Source organism: Odocoileus virginianus, chromosome 11 (assembly GCF_023699985.2).
Source record: "Odocoileus virginianus isolate 20LAN1187 ecotype Illinois chromosome 11, Ovbor_1.2, whole genome shotgun sequence".
NCBI classification, from domain to species: domain Eukaryota; kingdom Metazoa; phylum Chordata; class Mammalia; order Artiodactyla; family Cervidae; genus Odocoileus; species Odocoileus virginianus.
The window spans coordinates 59,237,405-59,262,174 of NC_069684.1; the positions used below are offsets into that span (position 1 = coordinate 59,237,405).

The 24,770-nt window shown below is 39.1% G+C and overlaps 1 protein-coding gene across 1 annotated transcript in view; it reads left to right on the forward strand.

Annotated features, from left to right (window-relative positions):
• Positions 1-24,770, forward strand: part of USH2A (usherin) — a 903,825-nt gene that overhangs the window by 698,721 nt on the left and 180,334 nt on the right. Inside the window, exons 54-55 of the mRNA XM_070474523.1 lie at positions 2,242-2,440; positions 22,887-22,994. Coding sequence (XP_070330624.1) covers positions 2,242-2,440; positions 22,887-22,994 — 307 coding nt within the window. The remainder of the gene's footprint in view (positions 1-2,241; positions 2,441-22,886; positions 22,995-24,770) is intronic.

Consider the following 24,770-nt stretch of genomic DNA (forward strand, 5'->3'; position numbering starts at 1 on the left):
CTCAACTTATATCCATCGAATTGATGATGCCATCCAACCATCTAATCCTCTGTCACCCACTTCTCCTCCTGCCTTCAATCCTTCCCAGCACCAGAGTCTTTTCCATGAATCAGCTCTTTGCATCAGGTGGCCAAAAATTTGGAGCTTCAGCTTCATCATCAGTTCTTCCAATGAATATTCAGTACTGATTTGACTGGTTTGATCACCTTGCAGTCAAAAGAACTCTCAAGAGTCTTTTCCAACCCCACAGTTCAAAAGCATCAATTCTTTGACTCTCAGCCTTCTTTAGAGTCCAATTGCCACATCCATACATGACTACTGGATAAACCATAGCTTTGACTATATGCACCTTTGTCAGCAAAGTCATGTCTCTGCTTTTTAATATGCTGTCTAGGTTGGTCATACCTTTTCTTCCAAAGAGCAAGCATCTTTTAATATCATGACTGCAGTCACCATCTGCAGTGATTTTGGAGCCCAAGAAAATAAAGTCTGTCACTGTTTCCATTGTTTCCCCATCTATTTGCCATGAAGTGATGGCACCAGATGCCATGATCTTAGTTTTTTGAATGTCGAGTTTTAAGCCAGCTTTTTCACTCTCCTTTTCACCTTCATTAAGAGGCTCTTTAGTTCCTCCTCACTTTCTGCCATTAGGGTGATGTCATCGGCATATCTGAGGTATATTTCTCCCAGCAATTTTGATTCCAGCTTGTGATTCATCCAGCCTGACCTGTCATATGTACTCTGCATAGAAATTAAATAAGTAGAATGGCAATATACAGCCTTGATGTACCCCTTTCCCAATTTTGAACCAGTCTGTTGTTCCATGTCTGGTTCTAACTGTTCCTTCTTGACCTGCATACAGGTTTCTCAGGAGGCAGGTAAGGTGGTCTGATATTGCCATCTCTTGAAAATTTTTCCACAGTTTGCTGTGATCCACACAGTCAAAGGCTTTAGCATAGTCAATGAAGCAGATGTGTTTCTGGAATTCTCTTGCTTTTTCTAGGATCCAATGGATGTTGGTAATTTGCCTCTGGTTCCTCTGCCTTTTCTGAATCCAGGTTGTACATCTGGAAGTTCTCGGTTCACATACAGTTGGAGCAATATTATTTGGTACTTTAAGTGAAAGTGTCTAGTCAGAAGCTCGATTAAGAAGTGACTGAAATTTGTTGGAAAGCTCTATGGAGGAATTAGAAGCAATGAGTTTGAATGTGGTCATTTAACAATAGACAGAGGGACAAAAACCAAAAACCATAGTTGACCAGCCACCTTGGGAGACCTACTAAATGGAAAAAGGAAAAAGCAAACAATTTAGGAGGAAAATAAGGGAAGATCCATTTCACTGATGCCAAATTAGTCAGAGGAAATGCAGTTTTCATATTGTTTAAACTTGAGAAGCTCAGCATCTTTGAACACTGTTGAAGAACCATCCAAATACAACGTTCATTCATACCCATCAGTTGCACCCTGCCATCTAGACAGATGGCAGCTGATTGGCCCAATCAAAAATTATGGTCCAAAGCGTCCTAGAACGATTCTGTGCTTTTCACATAACGCAGCTCCTTCCTACCAGATGCCAAAACAATCCGTGAAAAAGCGAAAGCAGACTTAATTCTGTGAAAAAACAAAGGCAGCCAACTTTTCCACCCAAATCTATTTTGACAATGTTGAGCAAATCACTGGTTGATTTACCCTTTTTTTCTTCTCACTTGGTTCTCTTTCTAGAACATTGGTGCAGACATTATAAAGTCATCCTGGGCATCATAGGAGGAGTAGCAAAAAGGCTGCCCATTTACACTGTTCAAAGTATATTATATGCAAGCAAGTTCAGATGTAGGTTTTGCTCCAAATTTACTGGTGCTTAAAATGTACAAAATCAGGCTGTTAAAATGCAAAGACACCGATGGGCCATATGGAAGAGTTATCAAGAGTTCTCTAGTAAGACAGTCTGCCAGCCAGATTTTACTTGTTTAAACTGAGGACTGCGCTCTGCCATCAAAACTGTTGTTGAACCGTTGTGATAAATGGTAGTCGAAGACTTACGGAATACATTCAAGGTCAGATTTCATTGTTTGAATAGGATGGGAGAGAAAGAATTTTAAAATGAGGGCCTGCTTCTCTAAGCCCCGCTAATGATATGCCAGGCTAAGACAACAACATTTTAAAACAAAAGTGACATTCTCATTGATCAGAATACCTAGTGTACTATTCCAAGAAATTGCTGTTTAATTCCTGTGTTTTCAGGTCGTTGCAGCTACCACCCAAGGAATCCCGCAGAATATCCCTCCGCCTAGAGTCACGGCCCCCAGTGCAGAGGCTCTGCATGTGAGTTGGCATGTCCCTCCGAAGCCAAATGGCATCATTAAAGAGTACCAGCTCAGGCAGGTCGGGAAAGGTCTCATCTACACTGGCACCACTGACAAGAGGCAGCATACGGTCACAGGTAAAAAAAAAAAAAAAAGAGGAAAACCTACCGGAAGAGTCTGTCACTGTGGTTAGGGGGGCAAAGCCTCCCAGGGGTGTGTGTTTGATATATGAGGTCACTTCGCGAGGACGTGTTCTCTTGACATATGGTCAGGTCCCACTTATCCATGCTAATAGAAGAGCCCACACTGGCAGCAATAAGCCACAACAGCAGATAACTTCAGAAATAATTTATATTTGGCTTTGATATGCATTATGTGTAGGGTTTTTGCATCGGTATTAAGGTTTGTTTTTTTTTTTTTCCCCAGACTAACAGTAAGATGCATTTTCATTCCCCAAGGATATACTGGTAGTTAATGGGACTAGGAGAGCCAGGAATGTACTTGAAGGAAGGAGAAAAGTCAACCAGAGGCTAACATTTATGTACTGTGTGGGTAATTAATACACAGAATAGTTGACAGTTGACTGGTTGTGAAAATTTGTTGTTATTATTAACATTAATTAATAGTAATTGTATTATTTTGTTGCTTATTATAACATGTATTATAATTAGCTCTAATAATATAATAATAGTACAGTATTATAGTATAGTGTCAGAAATTACTAGCAGTGATTATAATAATAATTAACATGTTTTAGTCTGAATGTCACTCCTGAATAAAAGCAACTTCTGACTTACCCAGTCTAGGTCAGCTTTGCTAATACACCATCACATCACCTTGTTTTATTTTCACCACAGACCTTACATTGCCTGACAGTGTTTGCTTTTTATTTGCCTTTTTATGTCCTGCTCCTATGGAAGCATCTCTACCTACTTCAATCCTGTACCTTGAGCACCCAGAACAATCCATGACACAGCAGTAGGTGCTAAATAAGTGTTTGCGAATAAGTGAATTTAATGTGTTGAATACTGTCCTAAGTCTTGGCATTTACTGTTTAATTTGATCCTCATCACAAACCTATGGAGCAGAGAGAATTATTACCCCCATTGTACGGAATAGAATGCTTCAAGAGGATTAGTGACTTAGCTCATCATTTAGACTACTGAATCATCCCAGACAGCTGTGTAAATTTGTTTAGTTTCTGAGAACACAAGCAAGAGTTTACAAACTTTCACTCTTTCCATATTGTCAGAACCCCCCCCCAATCCCCCAAACCCTTCCCACCCCCCCCCACCCACCCCCACCCCTGCCACAGTCTTCCTGAATGAATGAATGACTTCCTTCCATTGGACCCTATACTTAGCAGGGGACATTGATACCAGGGATGATGAAATTCACACAGAAATGCAGGAAGGTCTGGAAAAGCAAGCCTGATTTTTCCTTAGAGGAGGTGCAGGCTATGCTATGCAGGTGGAAAAAATAAATTCATCATGAACTCAACTGGACAATTCCCTGACACACAGCAAGCACTCACTGACAGATGTCCACTGTTTTCCAAAAGTGCCATAAGCTTACAGAAGGTGCTTAATAAAATATTTGTGGACTAGCACATTGCAATCCTGATCTGACGATCCTGAGCTAAGCTGATGATAATGGGGATGGGAAAGCCCTCATCCATTTAGATGATCAAATTTGTTCCTTATTTCAGTAAAATAAAAATCATCACCAGTAATGAAAATGATGTTATTTTCCATGATAAAAACTTACATGTATATGATGATTTATAATTTTAAAGAACCATTGCATTTTGACTCCTGTGATTCTCATCACATCCTTGTAAGTGAGGGATGTTTTAAACACATTACTGACCAGGGAATTTTTGCAGAAACGAATGCCTGTAGCATTAGTACATCTCTGGTCAATAATGTGTTAATATTCCCATTTGAAAGATGATGGTGAAAAACTGGCCTACTCGGGGTGCCCAAGGCATTTACTGCTTCCATCTATAAGGAAATCAGAATACCATTTCATTCAAAAAAATAAAAGACATGTAGCCTGCCTGTTGTGTTCTAGATAGTATATTAAGTGCTCCAAAATTAGACTGCTGCTCTTAAGAAGCTCCCGATACTAGTGACAAGTTAAGGACTAGCTTGCGTAGTGCTGTTCCAACAGAACTCTGTACCGAATGGGGTAGAAGAAATCAAAAGAATGACTTAGAAAGGCTGTGGAATGTTAATTTACAGAGTTTTGAAAGCAAAGTTAAGGTCTATGAAGACTTTGTAGTGATAAAAGTTTCACCATAAACTGGGATACAAGGATGAAGAATTCTCTTCCTACAGAATCTGTCTACTCAATCAACATAGGCTTTGAACTATTGCCATCTGTAATGGTTTCCATTTTTAGAAAGCAACAGTTACATGCCAGCAGACCAAATTCAATTGTGTTGTTCAAATCAACAGAATCAATAACCTCCTTAATTATAAAATAATTGCAAAGATTTTTGTTTAAATACTTTCACTCCACCAGTTCTTCTGTTATCATTTTTTATGACTTTTTTCATGTCAGAGAAGATTTCATGTGCATAACTTAATGCCAAAGTTCCTCTCTTATTGGGATAAACATTTTAAAGTTTTTCCACTTAATTTTAGTTCTTTTAAGATTTTAAAAGGGAAAAAAAATTCTGTTAGGAATCATTTCATCCATCCCTCTGTATTATTTTAGACAGATTTACAAGATACTTCACTTGGACAATATAGTCCTAAACAGATTTCTTTGTTAAATGAGTAAATATACCTTTATTCAAAAAAACCTTACTAAGTATACCCTCATATATGTAGTTCCTATGGGATAGGTGTGGTGCTTGGCATTAGAAAATCTGAAACCCGAGACCTGTGTAGTGTTCACACATTTTATCTGCCAGGGAAAATTCAGTTCCATGGTTAGTTGACTGGTCAAATTCAGTAGGGAACTATTTTATGATGGGAATGACTGTTTTATTGAGTTTATGAAATGAACTAAAATAATCAAATTTATTTCACATGCAATCTCAAACATTTGATTGAGGAGCTGCCTGAACCCCCTCAGAGATAAAGGTTTTGATTTTTCTCATCATTTCCAAAACCGCGGCATTCCCTGAGTCACCGTCAGACACTGATGAAGCTGTAGCCCTAGCCTCCGGGAGCCCGAGGACCTAGACCCCTGGAAATGACAGAGATGAACGAGGGCGCCTGGCACCAGCCCCGTTGCCTCCATGCTTATTTTTAATTACCTCACAGCTTTAGAAACATGATCCCATAAATGCTTTGTGGGAATAGAGGCAAATGCACTCATCATGTGAAATCCATAAATTGCTTATAATCCTCTCAAGATGTTAAAAAAAAAAAGCATTAAGTAATTGAAGACAGGAAGTCCTCAGTTAATTATTTAGAGGTGTTATCAATGCTCTAAGTAAACCAGAGCGCTTTCTGCTATCTCACTGAGCCCAGTACCATGGGGACTAAGGGGAGCAGCCATCATCTTCTCAGATTCGCTAATGCAAACAGCGCGTGGCAGCTTGTCAATAGAAGACCTTTTCGTATCATTTATTACTAGACATGCCCACCATCCTGCACAGGACAGATGGGACGTCAGTAGTGGCATTGTTCCACTTTGGGCTGCCGCGCTTGAAATGTGGACCTCCTAACGTGGGCATCAGGGTAGAGGAGAGGGGGGGAAAGGATTAACGAAATGATTAGGGACACCGAGAACATAATGAATTAATCATGTCCTCTTTAGCAGCAGACATGAGAAGGACTTATGTGTCTCTTAACTCTGGGGGAAATGTTTTCCAAATAATTCACTGAAAGTTGCTCATCATTTCATTTCACTGAAAGGGGAAGAGTTACCAGCCTTAAGTTAACAAGGAAAGAATAATCTGTCTTCCTTTCTCATACTATTAGAAACTTGTAAAAACCTTCTGTGATAAAACAGCATAAATCCTACCAGGGCTAATTGTAGCAGAAAGTATACTACTAGTGTACTGAAACAGATATAGTACATACCACTTTAGAAACAAAGAAAACATAGTTTGACCATCCATATCCCAAAATGTGGACTTTTTTACATGAAGAGTTTACATTTAGGTAACTCTATCATGTGCTCCAATAGGATCCTACACTTGACTCTCATGGTATTTATTATAATTCATTGAATATCTATTACTTGTCTCTACTCCTCAACCAGGAGTTAAAAGTTTTTAAGAGCAGAGGCAGCAGCTTCCTTTTGCCATTGTGTTACCTGTCCTGTGACCTATCACAGTACCTAACAGACGTTAAGTGTTTTGAAAATCCTTGTTGAATGAATAAATGTTGAGTCGTAAACTCTTGGGTTGGCCAAAAATTTCATTCAGGTTTTTCCATTACAGCTTACAGAAAAATCCAAACAAATTTTTGGGCAACCCAGTAGTATCTGAACTAGATTCCGTATTGGTCGGATATAAAAATCACAGTCAGAGACAGCTAGAGCTCAGGATGGGTGGCACAATTTGCGAAGCCCAATGCAAAATGAAAGCATGGTGCTCCTTCATTCAAAAATCATTAAGAATTTTGGGACGATGAAAACTGACCCACACTCAGGATCCTTCTAAGCATGGTCTGAGGTTACTGCATAGCTTTTGTGCCCTGGTCTCTGGCGGTTTGAATTTATTGACAGTAAACTTCTTTTTTAATTATATTAGAGTATAGTTGATTTACAGGGTTTTATTGCTTTCAAGTACATAGCAAACTGATTCATACACACACACACATATATACATATATCCATTCTTTTTCAGATTCCTTTTCCTTATAAGTTATTACAAAGTATTGAGTAGAATTCCCTGTGCTATACAGTAGGTCCTTGTTGATTATCTATTTTATATCTAGCAGTGGTCACTACGAATAAAGCTGGTGGAGGTGATGGAATTACAGCTGAGCTATTTCAGATCCTAAAAGATGATGCTGTGAAAGTGCTGCCCACAATATGCCAGCAAATTTGAAAAATTTGGCAGTGGCCAAAGGACTGGGAAAGGTCAGTTTTCATTCCAATCCCAAAGGAAAGCAGTGCCAAAGAATGTTCAAACTGTTGCTCAATTGCATTCATCTCACATGCTAGCAAAGTAATGCTCAAAATTCTCCGAGCTAGACTTCAACAGTACACGAACTGAGAATTTCCAGATGTCCAAGCTGGATTTAGAAAAGGCAGAGGAACCAGAGATCAAATTGCCAACATCTGTCAGATCATAGAAAAAGCAAGGGAATTCCAGAAAAACATCCGCTTCACTGACCATACTGAAGCCTTTGACCATGGAACAATGGACTGGTTCCAAATTGGGAAAGGAGTTCATGAAGGCTGTATACTGTCACCCTGCTTATTTAACTAATATGCAGAGTATATCATGAGAAATGTCAGGCTGAATGAATCATAAACTGGAATCAAGATTACCAGGAGAAATATCAGTGACCTCATATATGCAGATGACACCACCCTTATGGCAGAAAGTGAAGAGGAACTAATGAACCACTTGATGGAAGTGAGAGTGTAAAACCTGGCTTAAAACTCAACATTCAGAAAAACAAAGATCATAGCATCTGGTCCCATTGCTTCATGGCAAATAGATGGGGAAACAATGGAAACAGACTTTATTCTCTTGGGCTCCAAACTCACTGCAGATGGCGACTTCAACCATGAAATTAAAAGATGTTTGCTTCTTGGAAGAAAAGTGGAAACCAACCTAGACAGCATATTAAAAAGCAGACACATTCCTTTGCTGACAAAGGTCCATTTAGTCAAAGCTATGGTTTTTCCAGTTGTCGTGCTTGGATGTGAGAGTTGGACCATAAAGAAAGCTGAGTGCCAAAGAATTGATGCTTTTGAACTATGGTGTTGGAGAAAACTCTTGAGAATCCCTTGGACTGCAAGGTGGTCAGTCCTAAGTTAATCAATCCTGATTTTTTATTGGAAGGACTGATGCTGAAGCTGAAGCTCCAATACTTTGGCCATTTGATGGGAAAAGCTGACTCATTAGAAAGCTGGGAAAGATTGAAGGCAGAAGGAGAAGAGGACAACAGAGGATGAGATGGCTGGATGGCATCACTGACTCAGTGGACATTAGTTTGAGCAGACTCTGGGAGTTGTGATGGACAGGGAAGCCTGGAATGCTGCAGTCCATAACGTCACAAAGAGTTGGACACAACTGAGCAACTGAACTGAACTGATATAGTAAATAAATCTTTAACTGAAACAGGAGGAAAACTGGGATGGCTACTGTGTCCTCAGAACAGCTTCAGGAGCCTCTGTTGTCATGTATGATACTCTGGGATGTATTTCCCCCACTACCACCTGCACTGGCCACCAAGCATCAGACCTGTGAAGATAGATGTGAGAATTCATTTTATTTTCATTTTTCAAATTCCAAGGAGCCTAAATACTTGCAAAAAATAGCACAACATCAACCACTATTTCTTCTTCTCTTTTATCATTCTTACAGATATAATATCATAGCCAAAGCATTATATGCATTAGCTGTCTAGACACCAGTATTTAAAGGAAAAAAAAATCCCTTGGAATCCCAGATATTCCAAGGTACTTTGCCTAGGCAATCACTACTTCTGTTTCATTCCCAGCAGTTCTATCCAGTTTCCTTCTTCTCTGAGGTGTATGTCTTTGTTGTGGATCATTTAAGCATCAGACTTTGCTGCCACTTGATGCCACATTTTGTTCTAGAGAAGAAGATTCTGATTGAAAATGTAGGATAAAAGAGGCTTTGGTGTAATACAACACCAAACTCCAAGGCAGAAAAATATTTGTTAATACAGTGATACAAAAATCAAAAGCAAGGGTCTTTCCTTGGATTATCTTATTAATTTGTTAATATGCCTTTCCTAAAGGAAATGTTACTGCCTTTCCCAAAGAAAGGCAATCCCTAAGAATGCTCAAACTCCCACACAATTGCACTCATCTCACACGCTAGTAAAGTAATGCTCAAAATTCTCCAAGTCAGGCTTCAACAATACATGACCCATCAATTTCCAAATGTTCAAGCTGGTTTTAGAAAAGGCAGAGGAACTAGAGATCAAATTGCCAACATCTGCTGGATCATCGAAAAAGCAAGAGAGTTCCAGAAAAACATCTATTTCTGTTTAATTGACTATACCAAAGCCTTTGACTGTGTGGATCACAATAAACTGTGAAAAATTCTTCAAGAGATGGGAATACCAGACCACCTGACCTGCGTCTTGAGAAACCTGTATGCAGGACAGGAAGCAACAGTTAGAACTGGACATGGAACAACAGACTGGTTCCAAATAGGAAAAGGAGTACGTCAAGGCTGTATATCATCACCCTGCTTATTTAATTTATATGCGGATTACATCATGAGAAACGCTGGGCTGGAGGAAGCACAAACTGGAATCAAGATTGCCGGGAGAGATATCAATAACCTCAGATATGCAGATGACACCACCCTTATGGCAGAAAGTGAAGAGAAACTAAAAAGCCTCTTGATGAAAGTGAAAGAGGAGAGTGAAAAAGTTGGCTTAAAGCTCAGCATTTAGAAAACTAATATCATGACATCTGGTCCCATCACTTCATGGCAAATAGATGGGGAGACAGTGCAAACAGTGTCAGACTATTTCTTAGTCTTCAAAATCACTGCATATGGTGATTGCAGCCATGAAATTAAAAGATGCTTACTCACTCCTTGGAAAGAAAGTTATGACCAACCTGGATAGCATATTAAAAAGCAGAGACATTACTTTGCCAACAAAGATTTGTCTAGTCAAGGCTATGGTTTTTCCAGTGGTCATGTATGGATGTGAGAATTGGACTGTGAAGAAAGCGGAGCACCGAAAAATTGATGCTTTTGAACTGTGGTGTTGGAGAAGACTCTTGAGGGTCCCTTGGACTGCAAGGAGATCCAACCGGTCCATCTAAAAGGAGATCAGTCCTGGGTGTTCATTGGAAGCACTGATGCTGAAGCTGAAACTGCAGTACTTTGGCCACCTCATGTTAAGAGTTGACTCATTGGGAAAGACCCTGATGCTGGGAGGGATTGGGGGCAGGAGGAGATGGGGACGACAGAGGATGAGATGGCTGGATGGCATCACCAACTCGATCAACATGGGTTTGAGTAAACTCTGGGAGTTGGTGATGGACAGGGGGGCCTGGCGTGCTGCAGTTCATGGGGTCACAAAGAGTTGGACATGACTGAGTGACTGAACTGAGCTGAACTGAACTGAATGTTAATATATTTGGAAAGAGAGCCTGCCAAATTAGTGATCCATTCAGGAAGTGCTTCTTGTGATGAATCTGATCACTCTGATACTAGGGAGAGGAGCTTAATCTCTGGTGTAGAATTACACATTAAATATGGAATTAAGAATGCAAATAAGCTTTGTAGCAAGTAGTCAGAATTGAAAGTTCTTTGACTGGTATTTTAAATGCAAGATCCCCCTAGTTTTGATGTTTTGATGTGTGGTTCATATGAGACATCACCTGAACTCCTACATCAAAGCCTTGATGCAAGAAATGGACAGTGCCAATGGCTGCTCTCAGAGAGGCAAGAAATTGGCTTGACTAAGAGGGATGGACACTGCTGAGATCATGATGGATGATACTATCGGGAAAAGGGACCCTAGCTTGTGAGCTCCTGAAATATTTCACAGTCAAATTTTGTGACACAAATCATAATTTAAATGCACATTTGGTATATCTAAAGTGATTCCATGATCCCTTAGTGTACCAGTTTTGAATATCTCAATTTTCACGTGGAATCAGGTTAATCCAAAGTCGAGCCCTGACATAGCTCTACTCATCACAGTGACTGCTGGATGTTTCTGGGAACCTCCACAAGCAGAAATGTTCTTGGGTGAGGGAGGGGAAAATCATTTAATGAGATCCCAGGCAGGTGGAGGCAAAAGACAGCTCTTTTCAACAGTAAAACTAGATATGTGGTTCACATGGGCCAGGGCAAGCATCTAGTTTGAGTGAACTGGTGCCAGGACAAGTAACTGCCCTCAGAGTGGGCAATACCATTAACCACCTAACAAAAGCTTTTTGAAGTAATTCAGGCCTCTAGCACTTGGTTAGAACTAATCACTAACCAAGTTGGCTGAGGAACTTGTGAAATTACATATTCTCTAGGATTATTTGGTAATTCTTCAGAAGAGTAACATATAATATTTAGGACAACTGAATGACTATTTTGAGGTAGCACTAGCTATCTGAAACTGTGATGAACAAAAAGCCTTTTCATGACTGCCTGGAGATTAAACACGAGAAACAAGCTGTTCTTTATAGAGTACATCCAATGTAACTTACAGAGCCATGAGTTTTGTTTTCCAAATCATCTCTTTATGATCCATAGGCAGACTTTTTGCAGTCTCTTTTTAACACATATTTACTCTTGAAAGGAATGTTTCTTGAAAGTGTGATTGTAATGAGTTTGGTTATAGTATGCCTCTTTCCTTTAAAAAGAGAACACGATTCCCTATAGGGAAATTCAGGTAATTTGCAGCCACAGTAATCTCCACTCCACTGAAATGTTAAATACTTGGCTTTTCTCCATGCGTTTGTCTTTCTCTGTTCTACAGCCACGATTTCTTACTCTTTTAATTCAATGCTGAGCAGTTGAATGATGTTTTCTTTTCTCCTTCTACTCTTTGACTTTAGGATTAAGTTACAGTCAGAACGGTTCCTTGGAGACATCTCTTTATTTCCCTTTTCTCATCCTGATCAATTCATGAGTAGTTTTCAATTGGTGTGCCCTTTTCACTGCCTGTTGCTAATATTTCAAACATATCTCATTTTAAGGACTGCCAATAGGGGCTTCCTTAAAGTGACAGCAGATTCCAGTGAAATGTGTTGATTTTATTGAGTTTTACAGAGTCATATATATGAAAGGTCATCCAGTTCATGTAAATCATCTATGCCTCGTGGCAGTCCACACTTTACTCACAGACTGTTGGAACCAAGTCTATTAGTAAATCAGTCCTCTAACAATAGGAAAAATACAAGACCTAAGAAATTGTTGTTCAGTCACGAACTCACTCTTGACTGATTGAGTCAGTAATGCCATCTAACCATCTCCTCATCTGTTGTCCCCTTCTCCTTTAGCCTTCAGTATTTTGCAGCATCAGAGGCTTTTCCAATGAGTCAGCTCTTCGTATCAGGTGGCCAAAGTGTTAGAACTTCAGCTTCAGCAACAATCCTTCCAATGAATGTTCAGGGTTGATTTCCTTTATGATTAACTGGTTTGACCTTCTGGCAGTCCAAGGGACTCTCAAGAGTCTTGTCCAGCACCACAATTCGAAAGCATCAATTCTTCAGCACTCAACCTTCTTTATGGTCTAATTCTCACCTTGTACATGACTACTGGACCTGAGAATAGAATATGCAAATGTCGGATTCATCTGTTGTCGTCTTTCATATTAGCCTGTGGTTCAATTAAGCAGTCTATATTCCTGTGCCCACAGTTTACATATATGGAAACTGAGGTCAATGAGCTGGCTTGTGGTAGTAGCTGATAGGTAGATAAGGATTAGACCCAAAGAGTCTAATTTCAGACTGCTAAGCTGAGTCTGCCTCTGAACATGAATTGTGTTCATATTCCAAATGAAAATATTCAAATAACTAGCCCCATGTGGATTTTTTATATTACCAGAAGTGTTATTAGGCCTTGAAGGATCTGTGTCATTTTACTTAGAAGCCTCATAGGACTGATCCAACTGCTCTGGGTCACATTTTTCAGCCCAAAAAGAAAAGAAAGAAAGTGAAGTCGCTCAGTGGTGTCTGACTCTTTTCAGCCACATGGACTGTAGCCTACCAGGTCCCTCCGTACATGGGATTTTCCAGGCAAGAATACTGGAGTGGGTTGCCATTTCCTTCTCCCAGATGTCTTCCCAACCCAGTGATTGAACCTGGGTCTCCCACATTATGGGCAGATGCTTTACCGTCTGAGCCACCAGGTAAGTCCCAACTGCCCAGAATTGCATCCTGACCTCACCCTTTCTTATCTCTGTCATTAAAGGTGAGTTCCTTCATCTGTCTATGCCTTGGCTCCTGTTATCTGAGCAGAGAACAGCAGTTCCTCTGGGAGTAATTGTCTTACTCCGAAAGGGCTTTAATGGTGTCAATTAATGTCTAGGAAGTACATGGAAGAAGGCCTACAAGTAGTAAATGTTAAGTAAACTTTAGTTTCAGATAAAATTCATCTCCATCTGAATGCAGAGTTCCAAAGAATAACAAGGAGAGATAAGAAAGCCTTCCTAAGTAATCAATTCAAAGAAATAGGGGAAAACAATAGAATGGGAAAGACTAGAGATCTCTTCAAGAAAATTAGAGATACCAAGGGAACATTTCATTCAAAGATGGACACAATAAAGGACAGAAACTGTATGGATCTAACAGAAGCAGAAGATATGAAAAAGAGGTGGCAAGAATACACAAAAGAACTATACAAAAAAGATCTTCATGACCCAGATAACCACGATGGCATGATCACTCACCTAGAGCCAGACATCCTGGAATGCGAAGTCAAGTGGGCCTTAGGAAGCATCACTACGAACAAAGCTAGTGGAGGTGATAGAATTCCAACTGAGTTATTTCAAATCCCATAAGACGATGCTGTGAAAGTGCTGCATTCAATTTGGGATTTGGAAATTTGGAAAATTCAGCAGTGGTCACAGGACTGGAAGAGGTCAGTTTTCATTCCAATCCCAAAGAAAGACAATGCCAAAGAGTGTTCAAACTACCACACAGTCACACTCATTTCACATGCTAGCTAAGTAATGCTCAAAATTCTCCAAGCTAGGCTTCAACAGTACCTGAACTAAGAACTTCCATATGGTCAAGCTGGATTGAGAAAAGGCAGAGGAACCAGAGATCTAATTGCCAACATCTGATGGAGCACAGAAAAAGCAAGAAAATTCCAGAAAAGCATCTACTTCTGCTTCATTGACTGCGCTAAAGCCTTTGACTGTGTAGATCACAACAAACTGTGGAAAATTCTGAAAGAGATGGGAATACCAGACCACCTGACCTGCCTCTTGAGAAATCCGAATGCAGGTCAAGAAGCAACAGTTAGAACTGGACATAGAACGATGGTTCCAAATTGAGAAAGGAGTACATCAAGGCTGTATATTATAACCTTGCTTATTTAACTTATATGCAGAGTACATCATGCAAAATGGCAGACTGGATGAAGTACAAGCTGGAATCAAGATTGCCGGGAGAAATATCAATAACTTCAGATATGCATGTGACATGACCCTTATGGCAGAAATTGAAGTGAAACTAAAGAGCCTCATGATGAAAGTGAAAGAGGAGAGTGAAAAAGCTGGCTTAAAACTCAACATTCAAACAACAAAGATCATGGCTTTAGTCCCATCACTTCATGGCAGATAGATTGGGAAACAGTGGCATCAGTGACAGACTTTATTTTCTTAGGCTCCAAAATCACTGCAGATGGTGACTGCGGCCATGAAATTAAAAGACTCTTGCTCTTTGGAAGAAAAGCTATGACAAACAGACAGCAGTATCAAAAAGCAGAGACTTTACTTTGCCAGCAAAGATCTTTATTGTCAAAACTATGGATTTTCCAGTATGGATGTGAGAGTTGGACTATAAAGAAAGCTGAGTGCCAAAGAATTGATGCTTTTCAACTGTTAGAGATGACTCTTGAGAGTCCCTTGGACTGCAAGGAGATCAAACCACTCATTCCTAAAGGAAATCAGTCCTGAATATTCATTGGAAGGACTGATGCTGATGCTGAAGCTCCAATACTTTGGCCACCTGATGCAAAGAGCTGACTCTTGAAAAGACCCTGATGCTGGGAAAGATTGAAGATAGGAGGAGGAGGGGACAACAGAGGATGAGATGGTTAAATGGCATCACCGACTTGATGGACATGAGTTTGTGCAAGCTTCAGGAGTTGGTGGTGGACAGGGAAGCCTGGCGTGCTGCAGTCCGTGGGGGTCCCAGAGAGCTGGACGCAAATGAACAACTGAATTGTATGGAACTGAAACTTTAATTGGTATGTTCTTTATGCAATTAAATAAGCAACTTCCTTAGAGAATAACTGCATTTCTCAAAAAAATACATTTAATTAGTGTATAGAGTTAAGTGAAAAGAGGAGAAAAAAATGAGATTAAAAAATACCAAATTTTGTTTTTTAACTTTTGTATCAATTTGTGTTTTGAATGAAATCCTTCCATTGTATTTCACTTTAAGAAAAACTGCAATGGTTTCTGCCCTTTTTATATCATTCAGATACTATTTAATCTTTAGAGGGAAGGCAGTCATTGAAAATTTTCATTGTGTTTGATATAATTCTCATTTGATGGTGACAGCACAGAACTTGGTGTTAAAATCATTGGTTTGTCCCTACTCCAACCCGACCATTTGTTCACCATGTCCCTATTTGATTCTCTCAGCCTGTTTTCCTACCTTTGAGGCAGGGACAATATTTCTTGTTCTGGTGCTATTAAAGGTGAAACCTCCTCACCTTTTCACCAGACTTTTGCGTGTTCTTGCTAATTTTCTCTCCCATAATCTGGTACCTCTTTCTAGCTCGTATAAAGGCAGATCACATCATACACAATAATAATAGCTGCTTCTGCTCTCTGTGTGTAACATAGACGACTCTGACCCTGTGTACACATGTAACATTATTAGCAATTATAATAGTAGTATCACTTATAACTCTTATTTCTTGAAGGTCACCAAAAACAGTTCAACCAGGGTTAACAAATGGGCACTTAAAGGCTCATGAAACAAACAAACAAAAATCATGTGTAGACTTTAGGTGTGGCTCACTCAAGGCTGCCAAAGGATATCAGTTCAGTTCAGTCACTCAGTCATGTCTGACTCTTTGTGACCCCATGTACTGCAGCATGCCAGGCCTCCCTGTCTATCACCAACTCCCCGAGTTTATTCAGACTCATGTCCATTGAGTCAGTGATGCCATCCAACCATCTCATCTAATGTCATCCCCTTCTCCTCCTGCTTCAATCTTTCCCAACATCAGAGTCTTTTCTAATGAGTCAGTTCTTCACATCAGGTGGCCAAATTATCAGAGTTTCAGCTTTAACATCAGTCCTTCCAATGAACACCCAGGACTGTCTCCTTTAGGATGGACTGGTTGGATCTCCTTGCAGTCCAAGGGACCCTCAAGAGTCTTCTCCAACACCACAGTTCAAAAGCATCAGTTCTTCGGTATAGTCCAACTCTCACATCCATACATGACTACTAGAGAAACCATAGCTTTGACTAGATGGACCTTTGTTGGCAAAGTAATTTCTCTGCTTTTTAATATGTGTCTAGGTTGGTCATAACTTCTTCCAAGGAGCAAGCATCTTTTTAATTTCATGGCTACAGTCACCATCTGCAGTGATTTTTCAGCCCCCCAAAAATAAAATCTGTCACTGTTTCCACTGTTTCCCCATCTATTTGTCATGAAGTGATGGGACTGGAAGCCATGATCTTAGATTTCTGAATGTTGAGTTTTAAGCCAACTTTTTCACTCTCCTCTTTCACTTTTATCAAGAGACTCTTTAGTTCTTCTTCGCTTTCTGCTGTAAGTGTGGTATAATCTGCATATCTGAAGTTATTGATATTTCTCCCGACAGTCTTGATTCCAGCTTGTGCTTCTTCCAGCCCAGCGTTTCTCATGATGTAATCCGCATATAAGTTAAATAAGCAGGGTGACAATATACAGCCTTGACATACTCCTTTCCCTATTTGGAAACATTCTGTTGTTCCATGTCCCGTTCTAACTGTTACTTCCTGTCCTGCATACAGATTTCTCAAGAGGCACGTCAGGTGGTCTGGTATTCCCATCTCTTGAAGAATTTTCCAGTTTGTTGTGATCCACACAGTCAAAGGCTTTGGCATAGTCAATAAAACGAAGTAGATGTTTTTCTGGAATTCTTTTGCTTTTTCTATGATCCAGAGGATGTTGGCATTGTGATCTCTGGTTCCTCTGCCTTTTCTAAATCCAGCTGGAACATATGGAAGTTCACGGTTCACATACTATTGAAGCTTGGAGAATTTTAAGCATTACTTTACTAGTGTGTGAGATGAATGCAATTGTATGGTAGTTTGAGCATTCTTTGGCATTGCTTTTAATTGGGATTGGAATGAAAACTGACCTTTTCCAGTCTTGCGGCCACTGCTGAGTTTTCCAAATTTGCTGGCATGTTGAGTGCAGCACTTTTGCAGCATCATCTTTTAAGATTTGAAATAGCTCAGTTGGAATTCCATCACCTCCACTAGCTTTGTTCGTAGTGATGCTTTCTAAGGCCCACTTGACTTTGCACTCCAGGATGTCTGGCTCTAGTTGAGTGATCATGCCATCGTGGTTATCTGGGTCATGAAGATCTTTTTTGTATAGTTCTTCTGTGTATTCTTGCTACCTCTTCTTAATATCTTCTGCTTCTGTTAGGTGCATACCATTTCTGTCCTTTCTTGTATCTATCTTTGCATGAAATGTTCCCTTGGTATCTCTAATTTTCTTGAAGAGATCTCTAGTCTTTCCCATTCTATTTTTTCCCTCTATTTCTTTCCTCCAAATGACATCTGCAGGACACAGTTTCTTTTCCTCTGAGCTCTCCTCCATTCTCAAGCTTTATACGGTGGAAAAAGAACCATATAGAAATGAATGAAAGTTCTGTTTCTAAGCCTAGCTTTCAGTGGCCTGAATGAGGTCACTACCATTGCTCAGGATTGAGTGTTGACCTGTGTCCTGACCTGGGCTAAGTCACCTCTCAACCAAGCACAAGGCCTGATAGTGGCCAAAGACTGGTTTCTCCAAAGAAAATTCAAGTTTTGTTATAAAAAATGTATGACTATACTCTGGAAGTTAAATATTACAGGTGTAGAGTTGCATGATACAAGCTAGTGAATGTCAGTTGAAATGAGCCTGAGTCTATGCTTGACCCACCTGGTCCTTTCACCTGGTCAGATGCCCAGCACTGCAGGGGCTGAAGCATCTCTGGGAGACAAACTGCCCACGAATAAGCCATCATCCCTGCCCCCTTCACTTCCAGCCTCATGCCTCCCACTCTAATCTTTCTGGTTCTTCAAACTTTGCTTCTTTTCTCCAGTTCCCTACTTCCACTCCTTTTGATTTGGAGATGTCTTTGAACTCCTCTGACTTATTTTCATAAGTTTTTCTTTTTGAAGTATAGTCGATTTACAGTGTTTCAGGTATACATCAACTTGATTCAGTTATATATGTGTATGTATATATACATATATATTTCAGATTATTTTCCATTATAGGCTATTAGAAGATATTGAATATAGTTCCCTGTGCTATATAGTAGTACCTTGTTGGTTATCATTTTCTATATCAGTTCAGGGTTCAGTCGCTCAGTCACTACTGACTCTCTGCGACCCCATGGACAGAATCACGCCAGGCTTCCCTGTCCATCACCAACTCCTGGAACTTGCCCAAACTCATGTCCATGGACTCAATGTCCAATGAGTCAACCATCTCATCCTGTCATCCCCTTCTCCTCCTGCCTTAAATCTTTCCCAGCATCAGAGTCATTCCAGGGAGTCCATTCTTTGCATCAGGTTGCCAAAATATTGGAGTTTTAGCATCAGCATCAGTCCTTCCAATGAATATTCAGGACTGATTTTCTTTAGGATGGACTGGTTTGACCTCCTTGCAGTCCAAGGGACTCTCAAGTGTCTTCTCCAACACCACAGTTCAAAATCATCAATTCTTCAGCACTCAGCTTTCTTTATAGTCCAACTCTCACATCCATACATGACTACCAGAAAAACCATAGCTTTGACTAGATGGACTTTTGTTGGCAAAGATACATATATATGTGTGTGTGTGTGTGTGTGTGTGTGTGTGTGTGTGTGTATACAGGAAAACATTTTCTGTATAGTAGTATAGTATAATATTGTAGTATATTATATAATATAGTATAGTATAATATAGTGTAATATTTTCTGTATAATATGTGTCTGTTCATCTCAAACTCCTCTAATTTATCCCTCCCCAACCCTTTTCACCTTTGGTAACCATAAGTTTCTTTTCTATGTCTTTGAATCTATTTCTGTTTTGTAAATAAGTTCACTCGCATCATTTTTTTTTTAGATTTTACATACAAGTGATATATAATATGTGTCTTTCTCTCTCTGACTTACCTCACTTAGTTTGATAATCTTTCAACTTTTTGACCAGTGCTCTCTGCTTAATAGTTCTACACCCTGCCCACCACCCTTACTTCTGGTATTCCAGTGTCTGAAAGAGATGTATATTCCTTCACTAACTCTGGCCCGATTCTCTACTAAACCACCCCACCCCTCTCAATTTAAATACCTTGTGACAGACTCCTTTGGCACACCTTCCTCAGTCTATCAAAACTTTTTTAAGGGCTGACTGCTCTGCGGCTGTACCACCTCCATACACCTGTCTTCTAGTGTGAAATGGATGACACTCAACCCCCTTTAGAAAAATTTTGTAAGGAAAAAACAATTTTTGTTTTTATATATGTAGATTTTCTTTTAGCTATAGTCCTCATTACAAATACCTTCAATCTTCTAATCAATCTTAGTACACCTCTGGGATGATGTTTTCTCTTGTTTTCCTAAGACCCATCCTAAATTTTCCTTCAAAAGTCTGAAACCAGACCAACCAGAATACAAAATGCAGAAGTGAACAAAGGGGTTTTTTTTTTGTCAGACTATTCCAGAGAAAAATCAAGTATTGCTTCATTTTTGCTAGCCATACTTAAGCCTGACATTCAGGAAAAAAAAAATCTAGAAAATATTTATTGTTCATAGATTATATTAGTTTTGTTTTTATTTTAATAGTATTATGCAAGTAGAGAAGAATCTCCTACTCAATGAAATTGATGCTGTGAGCAAGAGTCCCTATGGAATTAAGAGGAAGGGCCTGTTTGGTCACATCACACTTGTGATGGTACATGGACATATCATAGCATCACAACCATGCCATCCTTATTGGATGCTTTTATGACCTGATCTTCCTTAAAAAATTTTTGAAACACATTGAATACATGGGGAGAAATGATTTTAAAAACGTTAAAAGATACCATCCTTACTCTCAAAGGGCTTACCTTCTAAGTGAGAAACTAAGATACTCAGATACAATGGTGTTACAAGGATCAAGACCCCATTTTTCAGTAATGGGAGTAAAGAAGGCAACTTTGTCAGACTAAATCAGTCACCACAATCCCTGACCTTCATTCTTAAATAAATCCTTCCATTTTCTCTTGAGCTCTATATTTTATAATCTTGAGCATTTTCCTATAAGCTTTTATCAAACCCACAAGGCTTGGAAATGGCCTAGATCTTTCATCATATTCCTCATCTGTAAATCAGGTAAGTATCAGATGTATGTAAATCCTCCATAGCAGCCAAGTAGAAGATTATAATCAAATAAGTATCCACATCTTATCATTAAATTGATAAGGAAACACTAAGGGTTTTGAAGCTGAATCCTGGAGCAGCTCCAGCTACAGAACATTATGTCTTTAGCAGAGAAGTCAGACTACTGCTCCAATTCTAAGTGAACTAGTTAATTAATTTTTCCTTCACTTAATGAGCACCTGCTTTGTGCCTGTCACTATTCAAAGGATACAGTTGTGGGCGAAACCAAGTCCTTGTTCTTTTTGAGCTTATGTCACAGAGGTGGAGACAAGCAATAAATAAATAACCATGTAATAAAACATCTGATAGTGTGGAAGGCTATGAAAGAAGAAAGTAATTTTAAAGGATAAAAAGTACTGGCTGTTGTGTGTAGATAAAGGCCAAAATCTTTTAAAATATAGCATTTGAACAGATATACATAAGGTGACAGAGTGACACATAAATGTCTGGAAGAAGAGTCTGCTCACCAAAAGAACAGAATATGTGAAAACAGTTCAAAATTCATGAAAAAATAAGTATAGAAATTTATTGGATCCATGTTGTAACTTAGCCCAATTATTTGACGTAGATATTGTCCTGTTCTTTTATCAGAAAATATTTTTAAAGCTTTGGCTTTGTTTTACTTTGCCCAGGAGTCAAGGCAGCGAATGTTAGCCTCAATGTATTCTTGTTGAATGCTGCTGAGTCTTAAAGTTGCTTCTACTAAAATAAAGTACTGCTCTAAGTACTTCTCAACAGCCTTAGCGACTAGCTGCATTGATTCCTTATTTTACAGATCAGTAGATCAAAGCAGAATGAAGCTAAGTCACTTCTGAAAGGTCACTGACCATGCCGTGGTGAAATCTACCAACGTATAAGTTTATTTTATATTGGGTTATAGCTGATTAACAATGTTGTGACAGTGTCAGGTGGACAGAGAAGGGATTCAGCCATCCATATGCATATATCCTTTCTCCCCCAAGCTCCCCTCCCATCCAGACTGCCGCATAACGCTGAGCAGAGGTCCCCGTGCTCTGCAGTAGGAACTTGTTGGTGATCCATTTTAAATATAGCAGTGTGTGCAGACAGAAGGAGAAGTATCAAAATGACATTCCTTATACATGGAATCTAACATTAAGTGAGACAAATGAACTTACAAAAGAGAAACAGACTTAGGAAATGAACTTATGGTTCCAGGGGGCATGGAGGGGGCACGGTGGGGGAGAAGGATTCTTAGGGAGTTTGGAATGGACATGGAACAATATATAACTGGTATCTGTAGATTGCCAACAGATACCAGTATATCTGTTGTCGGTGGGTTGCTGTTCCTTCTTTTCCTGAGAATTTATTGAGCAATTGCTGTGCTACATTATACATCTTAATATGCAAGAGAGAGTAAACACTGTTCCCTCTTCATAATATGTCTAATCTATGTGTAAACACAAAAACAACATACCTCGCAAAAAACTACCGAATTGTGAGATGGTACAGTAGGGGCATATATGGTGAAGAAATGCAAAGTTAAAAGAAAAGTTAATATGAGCTGAATATGGCTTGGGGCTAAAAATGGTGACTCTAACCTTCTTTTTATTTTTTTTTCCTCCCCGCCCCTGTTCATATAAGAAGCAGTTGCAGAAACTGGGATGGTTAGCCTGGAGAAGAGAAAACTCAGGGGGGATTTGATAACTGTCTGCAAATATTTGAAGAACTGTCATGTGGAAAAGAAATTAGATTTGTTCTCTGTGTCCCTAGTGGGTGGAAGTGTTAGAAAGAGTTCACCACAATATAAAGAAGGACTTTCACACCAAACAAAAAGAACTCTAGAGCTCTCTAGAGATGGAATGGGCTGTTTGGGAGATGGAGCACCTTGATCCCCTCGGCAGGGGAGTCTCTTCAATGATACCTGGTACAGGGGAGTTAATGGAAAGATAGATGGATGGGTGGATGACAAGAATTTTCAGATCTCTTTGAAGACTTAGAGTTTATTGTTTTATCAGTTGAGAAATGAAATTTCTTGTAATACTGAGCTACTTATGAAGTTCTTTTCTCCCTTGGAGTGTTTTCTGCTCTTAAAAATTTTGGATATCATATCTGCAACTCTGCATGTGACTGCTAGTGTTTACTTGATAATAAATAATCCTCTCAAGAGGTACTTGATTTCTTGTTTGCTCTTTCTAGGTCTCCAGCCATACACCAACTACAGCTTCACACTTAGAGCTTGTACATCTGCTGGATGCACTTCAAGTGAGCCTTTTCTAGGTCAGACTCTGCAGGCAGCCCCTCAAGGTAATTAAAAAATACCCATGGTTGGGAAAAAGAAGTTTTCATATGGCATTTTGATATGAATGCTATAAACTCTATCATAACAAAGAAGAAGAAATAAAGTATATGGATCCAAAATAATATTCTAGCTTCCTGTTTTTCAAGTTTAGTCTCCCAAGGTAGTTTGCCTTCAATTCCTTAGATGTGGTTTTCCTTGGAAGAAAAAAGATATTCTGTACTTTGATATGAAATTCCTCTAAAAATCAAAAGTTAAATATTCCTGGTGCAGCTAAAATATAACAAGAACCACACTCCCTGTTGAAGCTGGTAAAAATATTCATTGCCCACAAGAACTTGCAATCAAGTAGAAGTGATAGGGTAAGTAACCAAATTGACATAAAGAGAGAGAATCTTAGAGGTGATGTTAAGAGAGAATTAATGAACAGAATGCTCAGGTTAATCTTGGAAGAGAGATTACAACCCATCAGGGACTTCAAGAAAGATCTTAAAGGGTGGATGCCTTCTGAGATGGACCACAAGGATCAAGGAATTTGACAAGTGAACAGATGGAGGAAATATGCTATTAAATATAGCTTGAGGGATTGGTAAGTGGGACCATCACCTTAGAAATCAAATCAAGCTTCAATTTTATTATCTAATGCCAGAAAATAACACTTCCACAACTTCACAAGGAGGCATGTACCAGGATGTCTATTGAAGCCTTTATTGTTGTTGTTGAATGCCAAGATATTGGAAGCAATCTAAATGTCTTTGAGTAGGGGAATTGCTAAATTTATTCAGATATATTCACATATGGAAATCCATCAATTTAAAGAAACAAGGTGATCTGTACATATAATGTAGACTTATAGAACTCTGTTAATATATAGCATCTTTATATATAAAGCCACACATAGAAAATTGTATTCATTTCTGTAGATAAATGCATAGGAAAGATTCTGGAAGCATGCATATCTACCTGATAACAATGGTCTGTGGGTTAAGAACTGGGAAAGATAGTATCATTTACTTTTAGAAGAAAAATATGCTCAAAAACTTGGGCTAGTGATCAACTAATTATTTTGTTAATCTTTATTATCTGCTGTTTTCCATGTGGGGAAACAAGAGGCATAAATAAGCTTCTGAACAGAAATGTAATATTAGTGCTCATCAAAGAGTCCTGAACTACTTGTCCATTACTCTTCTAATGAAGGGGTTGTTGTACCTCAGAATATTAGACCTGAACTTCCTACCAGTAAATGGGGAATAAAATGGAAAATTCCACATATGGGGCATATGGCTCCTCACCAGGAATTCACTAATGATGTTTTCTATATAAAGAATGTTTCATGTCAAAAAGCTTAGTGTTCCTTTGAAAGGAAGAAACCAGCAGTGGATTTTTTGGAAAGGTAAACTATCAAATGGATACTTTGATGATAATGGATAATTTCTAAAGGATCTATCAATCAGTTCTGGCTGAAACTCAAGCCTGATAGAACAGGGTCTCTCTGCTTTGCTCATCCAATCCATATATTTAAATTCTTAGGAAATATGGATCCCTACTCTCACTTTGTCCAAAACAAAAAGCATTTTCTTGAAAGAGCTCAGATTTCATGACTTAAATATTATAGCTTTCAACAGTGCTGGGGAGTATGAGATGAGAAATGTTTTACTTGATTTGTTTTTTTAACTTTATTCACCTTTCCTTTAACACAAATAACTGTGCAAAGAAACAGTAAACTAAATGGGCTTTCCTCTGCAGAAGAAACATGGATTTAGAATCCATTTTCCAGCTGTATA